The sequence below is a fragment of the Amblyomma mixtum genome, chromosome 4 (genome assembly GCF_055824585.1).
Source record: "Amblyomma mixtum isolate Tamu chromosome 4, ASM5582458v1, whole genome shotgun sequence".
NCBI classification, from domain to species: domain Eukaryota; kingdom Metazoa; phylum Arthropoda; class Arachnida; order Ixodida; family Ixodidae; genus Amblyomma; species Amblyomma mixtum.
In genome coordinates, this window is record NC_143015.1 from 128,233,479 (window position 1) to 128,252,995 (window position 19,517).

The following is a 19,517-nucleotide window of genomic DNA, read 5'->3' on the forward strand; positions in this document are numbered from 1 at the left end:
GTCACTCCGAAGGCCATTAAGGTGACGCTGAAGGAACGTTCCCACTTGGACCTGCCACGTGCCCTTTTCCGTTACAATAGTTCTGAGCGGGCACTCTGGCTTGTGTGATTTGCCCGTGAAGAATACTTTGAGCACGTGAAGCTTCGCTGCCTTCACCTTTTTCTCTAGGCCATTCAACCGAAGGCTACTCAGCAGCTTCCGTGCGGTGCTCTTCTGTTTCCTTGGCATAAATTTGATGCATTTCAAGTTCTTTGCGACGGCATAATTTGCTTTCTGGTGAAACAGGTCTCTCGGCTTAACGACGAACCCTCCTTCCTTATCACTCTATGGCCACAAGGGAAGCTTTCTTAAGTCGCTTCGCGATCATCGTAAGTGGGGTTTTCTTTCTGCCTACTGCCGGTGCGGTACGTATAATGCAGTCAACTCCTTCTTCAGTGATCCTGGCCCTTTGTTGTTCATCCGCACGGTCTGCAATGACCCTTATCATGGCGAGTAGCTGAGGTCCCCTTGCCTGGGGTTCATAGCTAAATTTCGGGCCTTTTCTTAGCTCCCTTCCTACATCGTCCGGAATAACGGCATCCCCAAGAACCGTAACCTGGTTCGTGGGTGGAAAGAAATGCCCACTTCGGCCTGGAAGGCTCACCCGGACATGCTTCCAAAGGAATTCAGTGGTTTGTCCGGCCAGTTTCTTGTATTCTTTGTACCGTTTTCCCGCCAATGATGGAAAACCATGTGCTTCCACGCGAAGCTGCAGCCAGTCTTGAAGCAGGCACACCTGCCGCCATAGTTCGGACTTTAAAATCTTCATGATCCACTTAGAGTGTCCCCAAGATGGCTGAACAAGTCCAAACATTGCCTTGATTTCTCCGGGTACGAGTTTTCGTCTGAGGTAAAATGACAAGGATCTCGACTTGCACGTTGTGATGGCGATGAAATTGACACATGTAATGCCCGCATCTTGCACGGCCGCATGTGAAAGGAAAGAGCCCAATGTAGGAGAAATGCAATCGATCAAAATTTGTGTATGGGCTAGTCGGTGGTTCATCTTAAAGAGGGTAAAAGCAGTGCAAAAAAAAGGCGGACACAAGAGAGACACAACCAACAGGACTGGCGCTGAACTAACGACAGAAATTTTATTGAAACCGGCAGAGCTTTAAATACAAACAGGCCATCACAATTCCAAGAAGATAATGACTCGCCATAAGAATATTTAATGACAGCATCAAACCACTCCAATGGATATCACACAACCCGATACTCACGAGAAGGCATGTGCAACTACTTAAAAAACCGGATGAATCATTAAAAACAACACAACAGGCTGTAATCTCGTATCAAAGACTGAGACACTGAAGTCAGTAGCGTGGCAAACGCCGAGTCAAACGCGTGAAAGTAAAACAACGAAATAACACCCCAGGGGCCCCCGGCAACAACAGAAGTGAAACCTTGAAAAAAACAAAAACAAAAAAACGTAGTTAAAACAGCGACAAGGAAGTAAGAGAAAGCAGTAAGGAAAAAGAAGGCACCCTGCGAAGAGAAAACCTAAAAGCACAAAGGCGGCTAACCAATGCTACCGTCCAGAAACATGATTTATTTCTTCGGTAAGGCAATCGATGGCTTGCTCAAGCACCAGTCACCTCCTCTGGATATGAGCCAGGCCTCGATCACCTCCCTCTGGCGTTGGTCCCTAGCTCTGGGCCTAATTTTCTGGCCCTCGCTCTGGCCGTTTTCAATAAAATTTCAGTGGTTAGTTCAGCGCCAGTCCTGGTGGTTGCGTCTCTCTTGTGTCCCCGTTTTTTTTTTTGCGCAGCTTTTACTTTCCATAAGATGAACCACCGGCTAGCCCACACAAAAATTTTGATCGATTAAATAATTCCCGTTTATATTTCTGGCACATTCAGTCAATAAGTCTGCAGTGAGAGCAGACCAGGCAACCTTGTCGGCATGAACTCCCCTATCGGTACCCGTGATGAGTTTGATGCACGATGGGTAAAAGGCCATGAATCACGCGACTGATATGTCGGACTGCAGCCACGTTACTCGCGGTCCTTCGCCCCTACTGTGTCCCACACCTAGCTTAGTAATCTCAAGCAGCTCCGTGACGTCACAAGACGTCTTGTGATAGAAATACCGGCGGTGAGTCAGTGAGCTTCAAGTGAATGGGAAGTTTTTCACAGGTACAAACTGCTTATATAACTAATATCGGAGGTCCCGTGAACGGGCTGGAAGATGAGTCAGGAGTTAGTTGAAAGGGGCCTTTGCAGGGAACAAATTTCTTCGGCTGTTAGTTACCCTCGGAAGGCTCCCAAACTTATTAAAAGTTGGGCGTCGCTTGTGTTGAGAAAATATTTTTTTTTTAACTTCACCGGGACAAAGTGTGAACTGCAAATCTTGGAATATGCTTCTGCTCTTCCTAGTTCTTATTCTGCAGCTGTGTGCACCTGTAAATTTATTTTTACTCAATTTTAATAGTTCTTAGCATAAAAACTGTATTTTAAGTAAGCAAAAATAAGCGCACGTTTTACTGCACTATCGTGCTAACGGATGTGATGCCTTTCATTACAATATTTGTACGCTGATAGAATTAAGACGGAATTTTCGCAGGGATTACGTGGGAAGAGGCAGCTCAACGCTGCCGTGACGGCGTGGTGCCCGCATGCCACAATGCCGAAGATTCGGTGACCGTGTCCGGCCCTGTCCAAGCCGTTGCCGAGTTGGTCGAGGAGCTCAAGTCTGAAGGGGTGTTCGCCAGGATGGTTGACAGTATGAATGTGGCCTTCCACAGCAAATATGTGCAGAGCATCGGACCTGCGCTCCGACAGGCCCTAGAAAAGGTAAGTGGTCATTAAAAGCTGGGCTCCTCAGAAAGATAGCAGCTATGATTTTGGTTTTTGGCGCATGAATTACTTTGAATATTTGGGCTGCAAACATTTAGCAGTTCAGGAAATAAGAGGAACAACCAAAAGCTTTCTCCTACAAGTTTTCTCATAAAACCTTTTGCTGCAACTGGAAAATGATACCCCGCGGGTTTCAACGCTTAAGCGGTTCCATTTGCGAAGAAATTTCTTCAGCCTGCATGAATCAACTAGGTTTTTGAGAATATATACAATACGACAACGCAGAGGTACCACCGGGCCCTTCCCTGGGCTATCGCCTAAGACTCCGCCTCCGGCTTTACACGCTGAATGCTGGAGCTTTCATCTCCCAGGCTCCACCAGGAACTAATAAGCTGTAAAAAGGTCGCGAGCCTAAAATTAAGTGTCAAGTTTATTAATTTATTTCTTACTGCTTACGGATCGTACTTTGGTCACAAATTATGATTTATGACGTCATAAGAGCATAGTTTTTCTTATGCCATATTGAGACTGGTACCGACACAGTAAACAGGGCTTTCCTTAATATGCACAGCGTTCCTACTTGCTCGTACAACCTCAGTACCCAAAAGGCTTTCTTCAGGGTAGCTGGTTTTTGAAAACGATGACTTTGCTCTAAATAAGAAGATGTAAGAAATCTGCACTGACTGCTGTCTAGCAGAATGGCTACGCTCTTGCGGCTGCTACGCTGGTTATCCTGTTGGCAAAGTTACTTCAATGCAGAAATGCGTTGTTGTTCTTCGCCCATTACTTGTCGCGATCGTATCAGGAGACTGAACTCTCCCGTTTCTTTTTGCAGCATGCAGTCTGTCGTGCGGAGCCGAACGTGGTATTGAGCGTTGGCCATAAGTGCGACAGACGGCAGCGATCGAATTCAGTCCATCGTATATGAAAACAGAATACTTACCTACTTGCAATCAGTGGCACAACGTGACTTTTAGTCGTTGAACCTACAGGAAAGGGATGTGATGAAGCTTTATTAACCTAATAAGCCTTCCCACTATTGTCTGTGAACGTATCGAGGCTGATCTTGTTGGCTGGCTCGTCGACTACATGTCGGAACTGTACTCTATCGCTAATGTTAACATGCTTCAGCTACGGAGAATAACATCAGGTGCATGTATAGGCGCAGATGTTTCCGTCGCAATCAATTTGGCTTTTGAGCTTATGCTTCATCTTTTCTACTAGGTTATCATATTACTCTACTTTACAAATTGCATGTCGATTTGCAGATAAAAAGAGAGAAAAGCGCCAATTATAATCACTGCATAACAACGTCAGTCTTCAAACTTCAAAACTTCAAACTTCAAAAACACAATGGCCCTCTGCTGGAGCTTTGTACCCCTGGTGCTGTGTAGGGGGAGACAGCCGAAAACAGTGCCTTTAAAAGGGGAAAAGTCGAGTAGCGTCTCAAGGTCTCAGGCGCCGAGTGCAAGACTAGCGCAACTACGCGCAGCAATTCGCAAAATGCCGCAACACTGCATTTATACATGTGTAGCCTTCAGGTCAGCAAGGTCTTGCTATTCTTATTGATATAAACCTGGAGAAAAATAATTAGAGCTCAAAAAAGCAGGAAACCTTTGAAGCGTCATACCTGCGTTCAGTCAATTACATTACTGTACTAAATGCAGTGGGGTATTCATTCGTAACGTGGCATAGCTTTCTGGCTTTTTTTTTAAGGCGGAAGCCTTTAATATGTCATCGTTGTAAGCAGAAGTGGTCGACAGAAATGTCACGCTTTTCAATTGGTCGAAACGGTCGTGACATCACAGTGCGCGAATTTCAAATGGGGCCAATTGTACTTTGCTAGTAACCATGCAACCAGTTAAAGGGATCGTGTAGTGATGCTCCAAGTAGTGGTACTGAGTTTAGGTAATTGCTTAATTAACCAATTAGCCTAGTTAACCTTTTTAGACAGACCAGATAAATAAATAAAACCGAGTAGGAAATTGGTCGAGTTGGGGAATCGAACCATTGTCTCCGGAGAGCTAAACGAGCACGCTAATCTAATACCGCTAATACGTTGTCTTCGTTCACTCCCATCTTCCTCTCTTCCCGTTACGGCGAGGTTCAGGTGTCCACCGAGATATGTGAGACAGATACATTTCCTTTCCTCAAAAAACAGTTTACCTACGAGCAAGTAGAGCCGAGCGGGCGATGGCGTTCTGGGGACTCCCTGGCAGCGTTGCAAGACGCTGTCGTGTTCCACTCTTAGAGGCGAAGTTTAACATCTTAACCACAAATCAGTGACACAAGCAGCAACACCACGCTTATGGCTTTCGGCTCACCGCACTTTAGGTTAACAGAGCGCGCCCCTGAATTTTTGCGCTTTTTAACAGGACCTCTGATGGAAAACAATGTTGTTGCTTTGTGCCCCTTGTATAAGCCCATACCCGTGTGGACAGTGGCAATACAGGAACAGGGGCATAATTTTGGCGAAGAAAAGGAAACTTGCAAAATACCCAGTGATAATGGGAGCTAAGAATGAGAAAACAAATGATTTTAAAAAAGAAAGAAAATTTGCTTTGGGATCGGCAGCCCGAGCAGGTAATGTTTGCGGAAAAATAAATAGTGGAGCCAACTTCTACATGGCTGTAGCCACAATTAGTATCGTCAAACGAGAGTAAATCTGTCGCTGGCAGAGACGACCACAAATTGTTTAAAAGAAACTGAGGGAAGAGTTTTCGGACGTAGAAGATTATGCGAGAGGAAATGGGGAAATAATGAAATGTTTTAGATTCAATGGAGAACGAATATATCTTAGGCAGAAAACATTGATATATGAAGGAGGAAGCTGCAATTCCTCTACTAATACGCAATTCTTGCTTAAAAGTAAATTTTTTTGCCAAATTTCTTTTTCTTCTACACTTGCATCGAACAGGTGGTTCCGCAACCTAAGCGGCGAAGCAGGCGCTGGGTCAGCTCCTCGGTGCCTGCCAGTCGTTGGAACGAGCCCGCAGCCCAGCTCTGCTCGGCCGAGTACTACGTCAACAACCTGGTGTCGCCCGTGCTCTTCAGTGAGGCCCTGGAGCACGTACCTAAGGACGCCATATTTGTGGAGATCGCACCCCACTGCCTGTTTCAGGTGAGTCGGGCATACAATTCCTCTCAGTAAATTGTTATTGTTCTTAGAGTAACACATTTGAAAGACATCTGCGTAACAATGAAAATCTTGAGATGCAAGAGCTCCCCTCGCCACAGAACGCTACAAGCCATAATGTAACTAACTTCTCTCAAGGAGGAAATCAGCTTCCTAACGCCTCACGCCGAGTCTATGCCACGGCGGTCAAGGCTGTCGATCCTTGTGTTGGCTTCGCGACGTAACTCGAATTGAGCTCCTGCTTAAAATGTGAACTCTTCGCAGTCGATCCTGCGGCGCGCCCTGGGCTCCGCCGCGACCTGCCTAGGCCTGATGAAGCGCGACACGGACAACATCACGTACTTCCTCAGCACGCTGGGAAAGCTGCACACGCATGGTGTACAGCTGGACTTGTCAGCCCTTTTCCCTCCGGTGCCTTTCCCCGTACCACGCGGCACACCCAGCATCGGCCACCTCGTCAGCTGGGACCATTCGCAACGTTGGACAGTGCCGAAGTGGAACGAGTTCGCCAGTTCTGGACAGGTAAGGCGGCGAACGTTCCCAGGAATATGTGAGACCACTACTGAATCATATCGTATTACCTCAGCTAGGTCGGAAAAATTTGCGCGGCGGTTATCTCTTTGCACACATGGTGGAAACATCGCAGAAACGGACGCAGGACAAGAAAAAAACTACAGAGAATGTTTGCTACATTAGAATCAGTGCGAAAGCGCGGATTTTTGCTACATAGAAGACGGCGATGAGCGGGCAGTTCCGCGTTACGGAGCTCGTGCTAGACCAGCTGCGGACACGCAAGAGGTGATTTTGAGCTAGTAAGAACCACCGGATTGGTGCCACATAAAATACGACAACGAGCAGGCAGCGCCGCGGGAGAGGCAGCAACAACAATGGAGCGCCCTTGCTATGCGGACAGTGCGTACAGAAAATGCGAAACACAATGCAAACCGACAAGGAACAATTTTGCTCGGAGTTGATACCCATCGAATTATTTCTTACACGCTAATAGGAGGCACAAGCACAACAACGCGACACACTTGTCCTGTCTAAATTTCCGCTGGTTACAGCCTCTGTACGTTATCAACCACGTAGCCCAGCAATATACGCTCTCAACTATCATCTCATTGCAACGCGACTGCGTGTCCAGCTGTGATGAGCGTTGAAGGCATCGTAAACATTGCATCACATTCACAGCGACGGCTGTTAATGACGTTATCGGCTAAACGCCGTTTGTTCAGGAGTATGATGTCGTAGCCGAGAACTCGGGTGTTCTCCTCCCTGCCAGAAGAAGTATAGTTACTACGCTTAAACGCAAGAGATGTGTGGTCCATATAATGGGCGCCCGTAAGAGGCTGTCATCGTTGATGACTGTTACGCACTAAAGGGTAGGTAGCGGGCATGCTTCTTCCCTATGCTGGCATGCATGAGTACGCATGTATGGCCGTTTCTTGTCTGCATTCGCTACATTTCCCGTCCAGATTCCGCAGTGACCGGATATTCTGGCTTAACCAAGGCGTTGGCTTCGCAGGGTGACTGGAGCGGTTCTGAAGCTATGCTCGCTCTTAAATGCGAAGAGATCGCGTGCAAGCCTGGGGCCGCCTTACGTTACACTCGCAACCCAAAAGTCTTCGGAGGAGCTAGGGATTAAAGACCGCGTCCGTTGCGATGAACAGCTCCTCTTGTTCAGTCGTTCGCTGATGCGTTGTTGCAGTCTCTCGCTTTTGACATTTTAGGGAAGGCTGGCGTTAGGGAATATCGCTGACGTTCTCGTGAAACATACGTTCCTCTCCTCACTTCAATTAACTACCCACCAAGTATTGTCGCTGTTTCGATTAAAGTTACGTCGAACGCAAAGCTCGCACATATATGGTGGGCTTTTAAAATAAATGAATAATTTATTTTAAAAGCCCAGCATATATGTGCGAGCTTTGCACCGCTGAGTTATTTTGTGACCGCAAACGCCACGTAAGAATTTAGTTATTACAGCTGCCAGCGCCACTGGCTAGTCTTGCTCTGAAATCGCCATGCACCGCTTTCAGACACATCATGAGTATGAGAGCAAGGTATGGTAGCGGGGCTGAATTTGCTGCAGCTAGTTTTTACGGCTAACACAATTTGCATATGCGCCTGTTCCTTTTGTGATTTCCTCGTGTGACTAATACCCTATGTTTTCGTGCAGAACACATAGCGCACCTGTCTCCTCTTAGAGCTGAAAGTTATGTACAATGATTGCTTGCGCAAGATTTTTAATTTTTTTGTGAAATATTGAAGCATTTGCTGCGCCCGGCGAGACCATGACCTTGTAAGGAGGCCAATCAGCTCATTTTGTCTTGCCAATTTGGAAATGCTGCATATTGCCTGAAAATTCCGAGAGAAAAAAAGAAATAAAGAAAGAAAGGTGCCAAAGGATTATGAGGGACGCTTGAGTAGATAGCTGCAGATTAATTTTGACCGCAAGGGGTTCTTTGAGTGGCACTGATATAGCTAAGCACATTGGTAATTGTCCATTCTGCGTACAGAAGAAACACAGCCGCTGCTGTGAGGATTAGATTCCGTGAATTTGGAGTGAGCAGCCGAACGCAAAAGACAATGACGCACAGCGGCAACTTGCGAGCACAATAGTGCGATGGGCCAAAGCGAAACCGCAATACTGCGCGTTCGTGCGGCGGATGTGTCATGTATATGAGAGTATAAAAAAGGCTTTGGACGCTTTTAAGAAGCTAGTGCTGTGATTTGTTTCGAAATTTACACCAATAAAAACTGCGCAGTGGGCAGAAGATGTCGTCACGGTAGACCCTGAGGACAACGAAGGAGACGCCTACTTGGCTGGTCACTGTGTTGGCGGACGCACAATGTTTCCTTTTGCTGGCTACTTGGTGATGGCCTGGAAGAATTTGGCGAAGCGCTACGGCAAGCCTTTCCACCAGTTACCCGTGACCTTCGAAGATGTCAGCTTACACCGGGCCACCATTTTGCCAAAAAAGGGTAAGAGGAATGTGTATTATGGCTTAGACAATATGCAAGTAAAGTGTCCTGCTTATGCATTAGAGGCTGCCGCCCCAGCAATTCCCGTAAAAAGCGTGTTTATAAGCTCTTTTTCTAGAAGGAACTGCCGGCCCACTTGATCTGGTTTAAATTCCCAAAACCGTGCTGTTAAGCGCCACTGAAAGAGGCAATCCTAGAGTAATCGAAACAGCTTCAGGTATGCGCGGAGTGGCAATCAAGATGTAATATTGCAACAGCGTGTGAATGTTCTCTCTAAGGCAGAGACACTGCCGACAGCGTGTGCTTCACAGTTACACGCTTTACATTGCATTTGAACATCGCATTGTTGTTTAAGAACTTGCAACTGCCGTCAGCGACGGTTTTGAGCACGAGATGGTACCGCCGAAAAATTCTATCCACATACGACATTTGTTACTGCTGCCTAGGAGACAGGAAAACAACAAAACATATTTTTTAAGGTTAGGTCCTATGATCCCGATAATTGATATCGTAGATACATTGAAATGTACGACAACCATGGAATGCCTAATACTCAGGAAGTGTGCGGAAGTGTGGATTGGAGGATTGTAGTTGGACGGCGAGTCTACGCTGGGAAGAAAATTGACACACTGAATTTGAAGAAAACAGGTTAATCACGGAGAGATGAAAGTTGTTGCAGCCTCGCTATGAAGAAGATAGAAACCACAGGGTACAACTTCTTCACATTGGTTTGTAACTCATCAGAAGTACACACAAATATTGCAATTCGAGCGTTGACTATTCTTCCCTAAATCTGCATGTGCCTAAAAAATAGATAAATTCTGCTCCGAATAGCCTGATCTACGATGTCGAAGTAAATGACTGTATGATGAAGAAATTGCTTAGGAATATTGGCTAAGTAAGCCAAGGTATAGAAAAAAAAAGCCTACCAAGGCTACTACTCCCTATTTCGTTTGGAGCAGGTCCAGTACGTTTCCTGATGAACGTCTTGCAAGCGTCGGGAGAGTTCGAGATCTGCGAAGCAGGAACAGTTGTAGTAAGCGGCCGCATGCGCATAGCCTGTGAAGGTGAGAAAGTTTTGGACAAGGACCCACCAGGCCCACCATCCGAGAATGTCGTGGACGAGTTGGACGCCGAAGACTTCTACAAGGAACTAAGACTGAGAGGCTACGAGTACCAAGGAAAGTTCCAAGCTGTGCTGAAGATCGACTTCCAGAGTAAGTGAACGTTTCGTGCGGTGTGGCTGTCTGTGCCTATACCTTGCGGTACCTTTTGATGAGTACTGAGCGATACGAACAAGGAAAGAAGTGACGTTCAATGATTTGGGATAGGAGTTGTGCTGGCCAGTGTAATGGTGGTCAGTAGATACTCTTTCAAAGCAGCGTATCACATAGTATGTAAACAGCGCAGAGGTGACACTAATGTAAAGAGCAACATTACTCGAGCGCGTCTCACGTTACAACTTGCCCTAAAATAATAACTTGATCTGGAGCCAACTAACAACACTCAAAACTGTCATCACGGTGCACCATTGTACGGCCCTGGACATGCTCTGCGTGAAGGTGTTGCACAAAACCGCACTGCCGATGAAGAGCTCCGAGACCTCCACAGATCAAGTCGCCACCAGTAGGCCATAGAAATAACGGAACAGAAAGTTGGGTTATTTGGTGTGGATTCGTACTTAGCAGCGCTAAAAACCGAGGGCAAAAGGGAACGTTCGCTTTTGTCCACGTTTTTGCGTTGTCCTCGTTTTGCGAGACATAACACTGCGCTTGTGTTGTGTCGCCTCGCTCGCTTTTGTCCTCGTTTTTTTTGCGCTGCTACGTGAGAAATAACTGGGCGCATTCAAGTAAGGATGGCAATGGAGGTCCCATAACAGTTTCTAGTTTTCATATACCTGTATAAAAGGGATGGGCGGATGTGTCGCCACAGAAAGGAAATGTTCATAGCTTTGGCGGCAACACGGTTCTCTTCTTAGAAAAGACATGAATATCAGATGATGTAGAAGATGTCGCTTGGGCGATTTTGCTAAATTACAATTTAGGGTCAGTGCAGAACAAGAGAAAAATTTTGTTCAACGGTAATCTTTCCACATGAATTATATGAAGAAGTTTCTGTTACAAGCTGCACGACAATTATAGTGAAAAGAGTGCGCGTAAAACTGGGCAGTGAAGGCAAGAAACAGAACTTGATCAAGGTGGATTTGGCTGTAGTGAACAGTGAGGGGCTCTGCTTAGGCACCTTCTTCGCGGATAAGACGCACAAGGACGACTGGCGTTTCAGAGTAAAAAACATCGCTTGAGTCTATGTTTCTTCTCTTCGCTATCTCGTTTTTCCCACGTTGTTTTTCACTATAATAATGCACCAACTGGTCCGGCTCCTCTCCGCAAAAACAATGATTATTCGGCATCAGAATTTTGCAGCCAAAAAATCGCAGGTATTGTTCAAAACGTTATGCGCTGCAAATTTAGCACTTTCCACCACGATAAGAAAACAAGTTGGAGGGACAACCAGACACAAAACTTTTTCTTCGTCGTCAATTTCTTTTAAGATTTCTTTTAAATACCTTCTCTATCTGCTAATTCTAATTTTGAAGTGTTCTTTTGTTTACGATAATAATGAAATAAAGGCATCATAAAGATCGAGCTCTTTCTATTGTGATTATGGATACTTTGAGGTAAAAAGAGTAACATTCTCGAGTTCGACTTAGCATTGACTGATTATGATTGCGTTTCACCAAGCCTGATGCAATAATCTTACAAAAAAAATCTGATGAAAAATGTTTTTGCCGGTTCGTTTTCGTAATAAAGGGTCTGTTCTGAAAGTAGTAGGACTGGTTTTTTTCCTGGGCGAACGGGAGTACGAGAGGCGGTCTGCGCGTGCAGGATCGTTGAAGTGGGATATTGGGAATGCTGGGGAAAATCGGCAGTCGGCTTTCGGCCGTTGAAGAGAGGAGGTCGCTTGTACTGTGAACCCCTGTCGAAACGTCTCGTCACGCAGAATCATAGAGCGTTTACTGGACGAGTAATACGCGATCAAATTTTGTGTAAATCTTTGTAAAACGGGCAAAGAGACTCACGAAATTATTAAGGAGGCCTACGGTAACGCTGCCATGGGTAGATCAGGTGTTTTTTGAGTGCCACAAGCTGTTCCGAGAAGGTCAGGAAAGAGTGGAAGACGACGACCGCTCCGGACGCCCATCGACCAGCAAGACCAACGAAAATGTGCAGCGAGTGAAACATTTACTGAAGAGTGATCGTAGGATGAGTATTAGAATGACTGCTGATGTCTTGAGCATTCCTAAAACCGAAGTTTTTGAGATCGTGACAGAAAACTTAGCCATGAGGAAAGTGTGCGCGAAGTTGGCGCCGGTAGTGTTGCCAGAGGAACAAAAGGCCAACCGGAAACTGATCTGCCGGGATCTTCATCATGTGAATGAGGACCCTGATTTTTTGTCCAGCACAAGGTGGCAACGCTGCCCCAGGCCCCCTACAGCCCCGACTTGGCCCCGCCAGACTTTTTTCTATTCTCGAGAATAAAATCAACGCGCAGGGGGAAACATCACGGATCGGTAGAGGCGGTTCAACAGGCCGTGACGAGGGAGCTAAACATAATTCTGGTACAGGCTTTCCTGGCGGCGTACGAAAACTGAAAAACTTATTGGCAGCAGCGTGTAGGTGCGGAAGGGTGCTACTTTGAAAAATTCTAATCGTTTGTACTATCCTCTTGAATAAATTTTATTAAAAAAAATGAGTCCTACTACTTTCAGAACAGACCATGTATATCAGAACAATAGAACTTGTCGCTTTTCGCTTGGCTTCTTTTAGTCTGGCTATTGTGACACACATTTTTGCTTTACTTCTAAGATACTTTGAAGTAATTCGGCATAAGAAGAACGGTAGACGAGTTCGAGCGACGGTGGAGCACCCGCTTTATAGTCAACAGAGGGGGCCGTGTGACGGTGCGGTTCCTCGCATATTAAGTGTTGCGCGCCGGTGTTTTGCGCGATGTTTGCAGGCGGAGTGGTAGCTAGATTTTTTCCGCGCGCTTCCTCCGCGTTTTTTTATACTCTTTTGAACTTTATTGGGGCACTCATGTACGTTTTTTTTTTTCTGGTGGGGGGCGACAATAGTCGCCGTTCTGCATCATTGTGTATCGGGCGACATCAGTCGCTGCACTGTAATTTTGTACAAGCGAGGGACGGTTGTCCTTTTTCAGACAAAGGTCCAATAAAATTCATTCCAAGGCAGACTGGGCTAGTTGTTAAAGGGATACTGAAGCAAAATCTGAAAATTGAACAAAAACGCTGAAAATAGATTCTCGGAACGTGATTACACCGAAATTTAGTCGTCTCACTGCGCATATTTTTCAGCGGATGGTTTCATTTTCGATGTTTCATGAGCGCGCGCCAAGCCCTCCCGGCAAGCGCGAGGTGAAGAGTGTGACGTCATGGCACCCTCCCGCGGTGACAAATATGGCGGCGCCCTTCGATGCGTGAAACTACCTCGCTTCGGACTGATTGCGTCGCTGTTACTGGCTTCTTAAGCGCGTTCACTGGCCATAAAAGGGCCACCGGTCTTTCGCTTCGTCTCCTGTCGCCCATACTAAAACTTACGTGTAATAAATTTGCTTTATTTTTTATTTAGAGTGACGATCCTGCCCCCTTTAAGCTAAGAGGGATGTCGGTTTTGTTGACAATAATGCTCCCCCTCCTAACCACCAGATGGCGCCACTAGTCTGAACATCGTCGCGCTTCTGTTTTAAAAGTGAGAATGTCAGAAATGGCGTAAGGTCCGGAAAAAGTAACTGCATTTAGCGGACGTAAGCGTGCATTCGGTTATGACATGTAGACAGCATCGATTAACATTGTGACATGTCTGCGTACGCCGTGAGCAGACGACAGACATGGAAAAGCCGCGAGTAGCGACGGCAATCGTGCTTCTGCGGGAACGGTGGGAGCGCGGGTGCAATGACGTCTAGTCGCAGCTTCCACAGGCGGCCGCCAGGTGAAATGATACGGCAATAAATCGCGAAAAAAAGCGTGTTATCCGCCTTTTTCGCTAAAATGCTTGTCATATTTATCAATTTTAGCAGTCAAGCTCTTGTTTACATGCAATAGAGCAGCTATAAAAGTTCGGTTCAGTATCCCTTTAACAATTTATGATATTCAACAGCGGAAGAAAACAGGACAGACTAGGAGAAGGAACACACTGACCGGCGCTGAACCAGTCTGTGTGTTCCTTTTCCCGCTTTGTCTTGTATGTTTGCGCTGCTGAACTACCCTAATTTAACTTGGTATCTCATTTATAAAAGCGTAAGTCAAAGTTTCGCATCCCTTTGGTCAAGCTTAGCTGCATTTACTAAACTTAGATCAAATTTTTGCGAAATTTTGTCATTGTGGTACTTGCTTGCGGTCCCCCAAATTGCCCCAAAAGAAACAGTCACCGCCGAAAACCTGAAGATTCTGTGTATTCTTTAGCAAGCTAGTGCAGCCTGTGTCTTCGGTGAGTACTAGCGCTGCGGAATGGATACTATTTTTACCGCAGAAAAATTTCTATTGTGATTACGAAGAGCTAGCGACAATTTGGGAGTGAAATGAGAGGCTTGGAGAGGTCCCAGTTCTTCATTTTTTATGAACATGTTTGTGGCACCTGGTATGGTTGTCTTAAAGTACAGAAGCGGCCCAAGGCCTGTTAAGGACGCCGTAGTACAGCGTTCCCGATTAATTAGGCAAAGTGGTGTTCTTTACCATGCACTCGCGTCGCATAGCACGAGGGGTGTTTTTCAGTGCACCTGCATCGAAATGCGCCCGACCGGCTGGCATTCTACGAAGGGACTTTGGAATGAGGAGCCGAATGCAAAACCTACTGAACCACAACGGAGGGTTTAGTAAAATTTTAAAGCCGAAGGACAAAAGCTGAGAGCGGTTTTTTACTACGCCCGCTTATTCAAGAACTTTCCATGACAACCTATTCATTCAGCATTGCGTAAAAGTGTTGACTGATGGAAGAATAGAAATGACATTGCACGGGCCTGTCCACTGCCCGAGCTGAGGCATAATCGCTGCCAACAAATATGAACGGCATATAATTTGATATCTACGCTCTTTGCAACCAGATGTAACAAAACACTTTCGAAAGTTCAAATGGCAGTTGCTCAGTATTTTAAACTAGGCTGCAAAATGAAGACTTCTTTTTTATACATTTGCCGCTGTTTATTGATTCAGTGTCGCTACTTTAGTGCGTGTGACAGGGCATAAAATAAAGCGCGCAGTGAGGTTTCAGAACAAGGAACTAGTAGCAATTAGGTCAACTCCCATGCCTGTAATTATTTCGTAGCAAAGCAGCAAAGAGTTTGTGGGCGATAGACTACATACTAAAGCTTTTTGAAGGGCTTAAAGGACCCTTTTACGCCTTTCGCCGAGGAGGCGTCAAAAAAAGTAAGCGAAAGCATGAAATGAGGAGAGTGCTTTCGGTCTTTGGGTGAGTTATGTGAAGTAGCAATTTCTTCCGTTAAATTTCAATATACACTAAGTCTTGCTTCTCCCAGCAACCTATGCGGCGAATAAAGGTTTATTCTTTCGTTTTCGGTTTTCTTCCCACAGGTTGCTGTGGCACCATCAAGTGGGAGGACAAATGGGTGACGTTTTTAGACAATATGCTGCAGATCTGCCTGTTTCCGAACCCCAGACAAACATTCAGGTTACCAGTGAAGATTCAGTCATGTCGCATTGATCCTAATCTTCACGCTCGGGTTGTTCGAGAGTGCGGAGACGCTGGTGAGTGGAAACCTTCGTGACGCAGGTAGATGTGAGTAGAAGCGAGACAAGTGCATCTTCGCACTGTAGTCATGATGCACCACTACAGATGCTCACACACGAGAGCGGGTACGCACACTCGTGTGTGTGCATGTCGGAAGACCTGAAGTGAAACCTGGCTTTGAAGTGACAGGGTAGTTAAATGACACGAGAAATAGTAAGAGCATATGTGCATAAATAATGCTTCCATAATAGCCGTTTTAACACCAAATGAGAAGACGCGCTAATAGCGGATTACTTGGGAAACCAATCTAAAAACCGAAGATGTAGAGAGATTGTTTCTTTCCTGCTGAGTTTCGGGAAAAGTGTTATACAGTTGCCAATATTTCTTACTCTGAACATAAAAGTTGCTGTAGATTTTTCAGCCTTCAGCACGAACTGCGTCAATAAATATATGCTTCTCTGCAGTTGTTTCGCTTTCCGGTGCTTCTCCATATTGTTCGGAAAATTTTTTAAAATATATCACGTGTTAGAGCTGTGATGAATTCGTACAGTGAATCAAGAGATATTCTGTAGAATGAGCGTTTGGAAATACGAGAACGAGGGCCCTAAACCGCAAAAGAGCTGTGTGTTTAGTGACTAAAAAACACGCAGAGTGCGATATTTTCTGTTTCTGCCTTTCTGAACTCTAAAATTTCTTTCAGGGATGAAGTGTTATTTGAAGGCCCTTTCAAGTTATTAGGCATTTATATTCGTACATTTCTTGCCAGTGTACTCGCTCTTCTGATTATCAAACCGTTTTGTCGTTCTAGTTCCTAACGCTTTGCTGTTTATATTCTTTCAATGTGATGCCACTCCTGTACATCAGTTTTGATGCCTGCTAGGGCTGTGCAAGTGAGCACACACTATAGTTAGTTTGTACTTCTGCAGGTATACCCACAGCATACGACAGCTGCCTCAATACATGCCGTGCTGGAGGAATTGCCATTCTGGGCCTGAAGACAAGTATTGCTCCGAGACGCCTTGCGGAGCCGGTGCTTCGTCTCGACGAGCACAAGTTTGTGCCGTACATAGACGACGAGTCCGCAGAAAATGAACGGGAAGCTTTCGTGCTTGATTACATTGATGTGTGCAGCCTGGTGGCCGGGCGCATTCGCGCGGCATGCGACCAAAATATATCGGGGATCTCAGAACTTCCAGAGGAACGGTACAAGGCAGCGGAAGGAAGGCTCAGACTGTTCTTGAAAAGCACTGCTGAGGACCACGTCATCCTGTCAGTTTTAGTCGACATCGAGAACTATGTGAAAAGTCGGGATTCAAATCAAGCTTCAGCCGTGCAGTCGGCACTAGCAAGATATGGGAAAGACCTGGACAAAGACCTCCTTAACACAGCTTTGTTCAGAGAAGATTCCCTAAGGCACCTTCTTGACGTAGCTGTGGAAAATACAAGTTCGAGGAGGATGCGAATACTGGAATTCGTTCTTGACGTAAGCGATCTGCCCCTAGCACCACTGGTGTCTTCTCTGCTTCCTCGCTCCAATACCTTGGTCAAGTCTGAATACACCATAGCCCACCCATGCCCTGAGACCATTGCAATGGAGCAACTGCCGGAAGGAACCAGGACAGTTGCGTGGGATCTGACCTGCACCTCAAGAGCGGAGTTACCCGAGGTTGATTTGATCGTCGTGCGCGATGTGCCCAGCGAAAGAAACGGTCTTGAGGCATTGGCTGAACAAATTTCAATGTGCTGTGGTGAGGGCGGGTTCGTACTTCTTCATCACCGTACAGCCCTGACTCCGGCCGAGATATTATTGTCTACTCTCGGGAGAGTTCCGCTACCACATCATGAACGGAAGGTGGTAGAGTCCGTCTTCAGAGCTTCCGGTTTTTGCTTGGTGGGACTGAAGTCGAACAAGTGGTCGACGCTGATGCTACTGAGAAAAGCGAACGCGGCCGCCGTCGTAGAGAAGCAAGATGTGGTCAAAGTGAAAATTTTGGGATTTGATTGGATTGACACGCTCAAGAACAATGTTTTAAATTGTGAGAACAACCCGGCGGGGAAGAACGTTTGGCTGCTCGCTGATGATTCCCCCATCAGCGGTATTGTCGGTTTGATGAACTGCCTACGAGTGGAAAGAGCTGTGAACCGTATAAGGTACGCATGTCGAAACGCTACCCACTAACTTCGGGTTTTAGTGCCAGTTATGGACCAGCATTCGACACCCCTAGTTAGAAATTAAGGGCACAAGAGTAGGCCAGGTAAAAAAGCCAAAGTGAAGATCACGCGGACAGACGTGTGTTGATCTGTCGTTTTCACGACTGAGCTTTTTGCTGTAATGCAGAAACCTTAACAACTGGAATAGCGCAATAATATGCTAACCGACGCAAGAGGTATTAGTGAGGTGCAGCTGACAGGGACACTAGCGACTGCGAGCTAGCATGCAGCTAATGTGTAAAAATTTCAAATTTCAGGATCTTGTGAAAGGTTTAATTTCGGATACTCCCACCGGGGCTGCGAACTGTATGCGAAGAAAGCGTAAAAGTGTCAGTTCTTCTTTGGCGTCACGGAGGTTGCACCAAAAGCAGAAATTCTTGAAACATGACCCATCGACAGAAATACTATCCGTCTTTCAGCCCAATGCTAATCTAAATTAAAGTGAGACAGAATCTATTAATGAAATTCCCGCAGAAGATAATCATGCATGAACACGGGCGCTGATGAACTTGCATGTTGTTTTTAATTTCTCCCATTTTTCTAATCGTGTATCTTCGTGACTTTGTAAGTATTTTATGTTAGGAATGGTATGACCTTTCTGTGGTGTGGCGTTCCAAAGGCTCTGTGTTTTCAGTGAATGCGAGGGACGTTTCCTGTACATAAATTATATACTTTGTAACTTTTTTTCTGCAACTTCACATTTTATTAGATGTATATAACAACGAATTGTTGCTTTTAAGTCCTACTGTATGCGTTTCATTTGCCTTGTTGTCACGGTCTCCTTTCACAGATGTTTATTTGACGCCAGCCAGAAGGTACGGAAACACCCCATTGAGTTCATGCTGGAAGGCGAAGAATTCAAAAAGATTTTGGAAAAGGACCTCGTCATGAACATATATCGAGATGGACAGTGGGGATCATACAGGCACGTGGCCACTCAGACACGTGAGTGGATCGCGATCGTTATGTATGTTTGGATGATTGTGCGTATTTGAACAGCTTACTTCGGGATACCAATAGAGGATGTTTTTACGTGTTGTGAAAGGGTAAAAGACATGCCATCCAGAGTCGCATTTTATCAGACAAACTGCTGAAAAAATAGATTCAACATAAGCACAGAGCAGCATGAATTAGCGCGGAGACAGTAGTTTAGGCTACTTTAACTAAAAATAAATATCGTAAGTGCAAGAGCTCACAATACAACTCGTGATATTTTCAAGTGAGGAAGTGGCTGCCATGTTGAGCGGAAATAACAGAAGGCGGCTGAGGTTGATGCGGAATGAGGAGGTTAGTTTTATTATTGCCTTTAAACGGGCTTTGAGCAAAGGGTGATGAAAACCAATAGTTACAAAAAAATCTGCTAAAAGCTGCATGTGGTAGGGCGAAAGTCAGGCAATCGAAAAACGCAATCTAATTCAAGAGAAGTGTGGATAAATATGCAGCTGTTGACGGTCTGCCTAATAGCCGCAGTGGTGCCTATATAGTACGTCGATGTGATAATGCGGAAAGCATGTTTCTTTTTAATGAGTAACGTAGCACTCATAATGTCGACTAAACATGCGCTGTGTTACGAAATATCTTTCTCGAAAC

The 19,517-nt window shown here is 45.7% G+C and overlaps 1 protein-coding gene across 1 annotated transcript in view; it reads left to right on the top strand.

Annotated features, from left to right (window-relative positions):
- Window positions 1-19,517, top strand: part of LOC149348192 (fatty acid synthase-like) — an 82,283-nt gene that overhangs the window by 21,049 nt on the left and 41,717 nt on the right. The window contains exons 9-16 of the mRNA XM_089541701.1: window positions 2,605-2,834; window positions 5,755-5,958; window positions 6,238-6,495; window positions 8,739-8,955; window positions 9,918-10,172; window positions 15,560-15,733; window positions 16,643-17,867; window positions 18,718-18,872. Coding sequence (XP_089397827.1) covers window positions 2,605-2,834; window positions 5,755-5,958; window positions 6,238-6,495; window positions 8,739-8,955; window positions 9,918-10,172; window positions 15,560-15,733; window positions 16,643-17,867; window positions 18,718-18,872 — 2,718 coding nt within the window. The remainder of the gene's footprint in view (window positions 1-2,604; window positions 2,835-5,754; window positions 5,959-6,237; window positions 6,496-8,738; window positions 8,956-9,917; window positions 10,173-15,559; window positions 15,734-16,642; window positions 17,868-18,717; window positions 18,873-19,517) is intronic.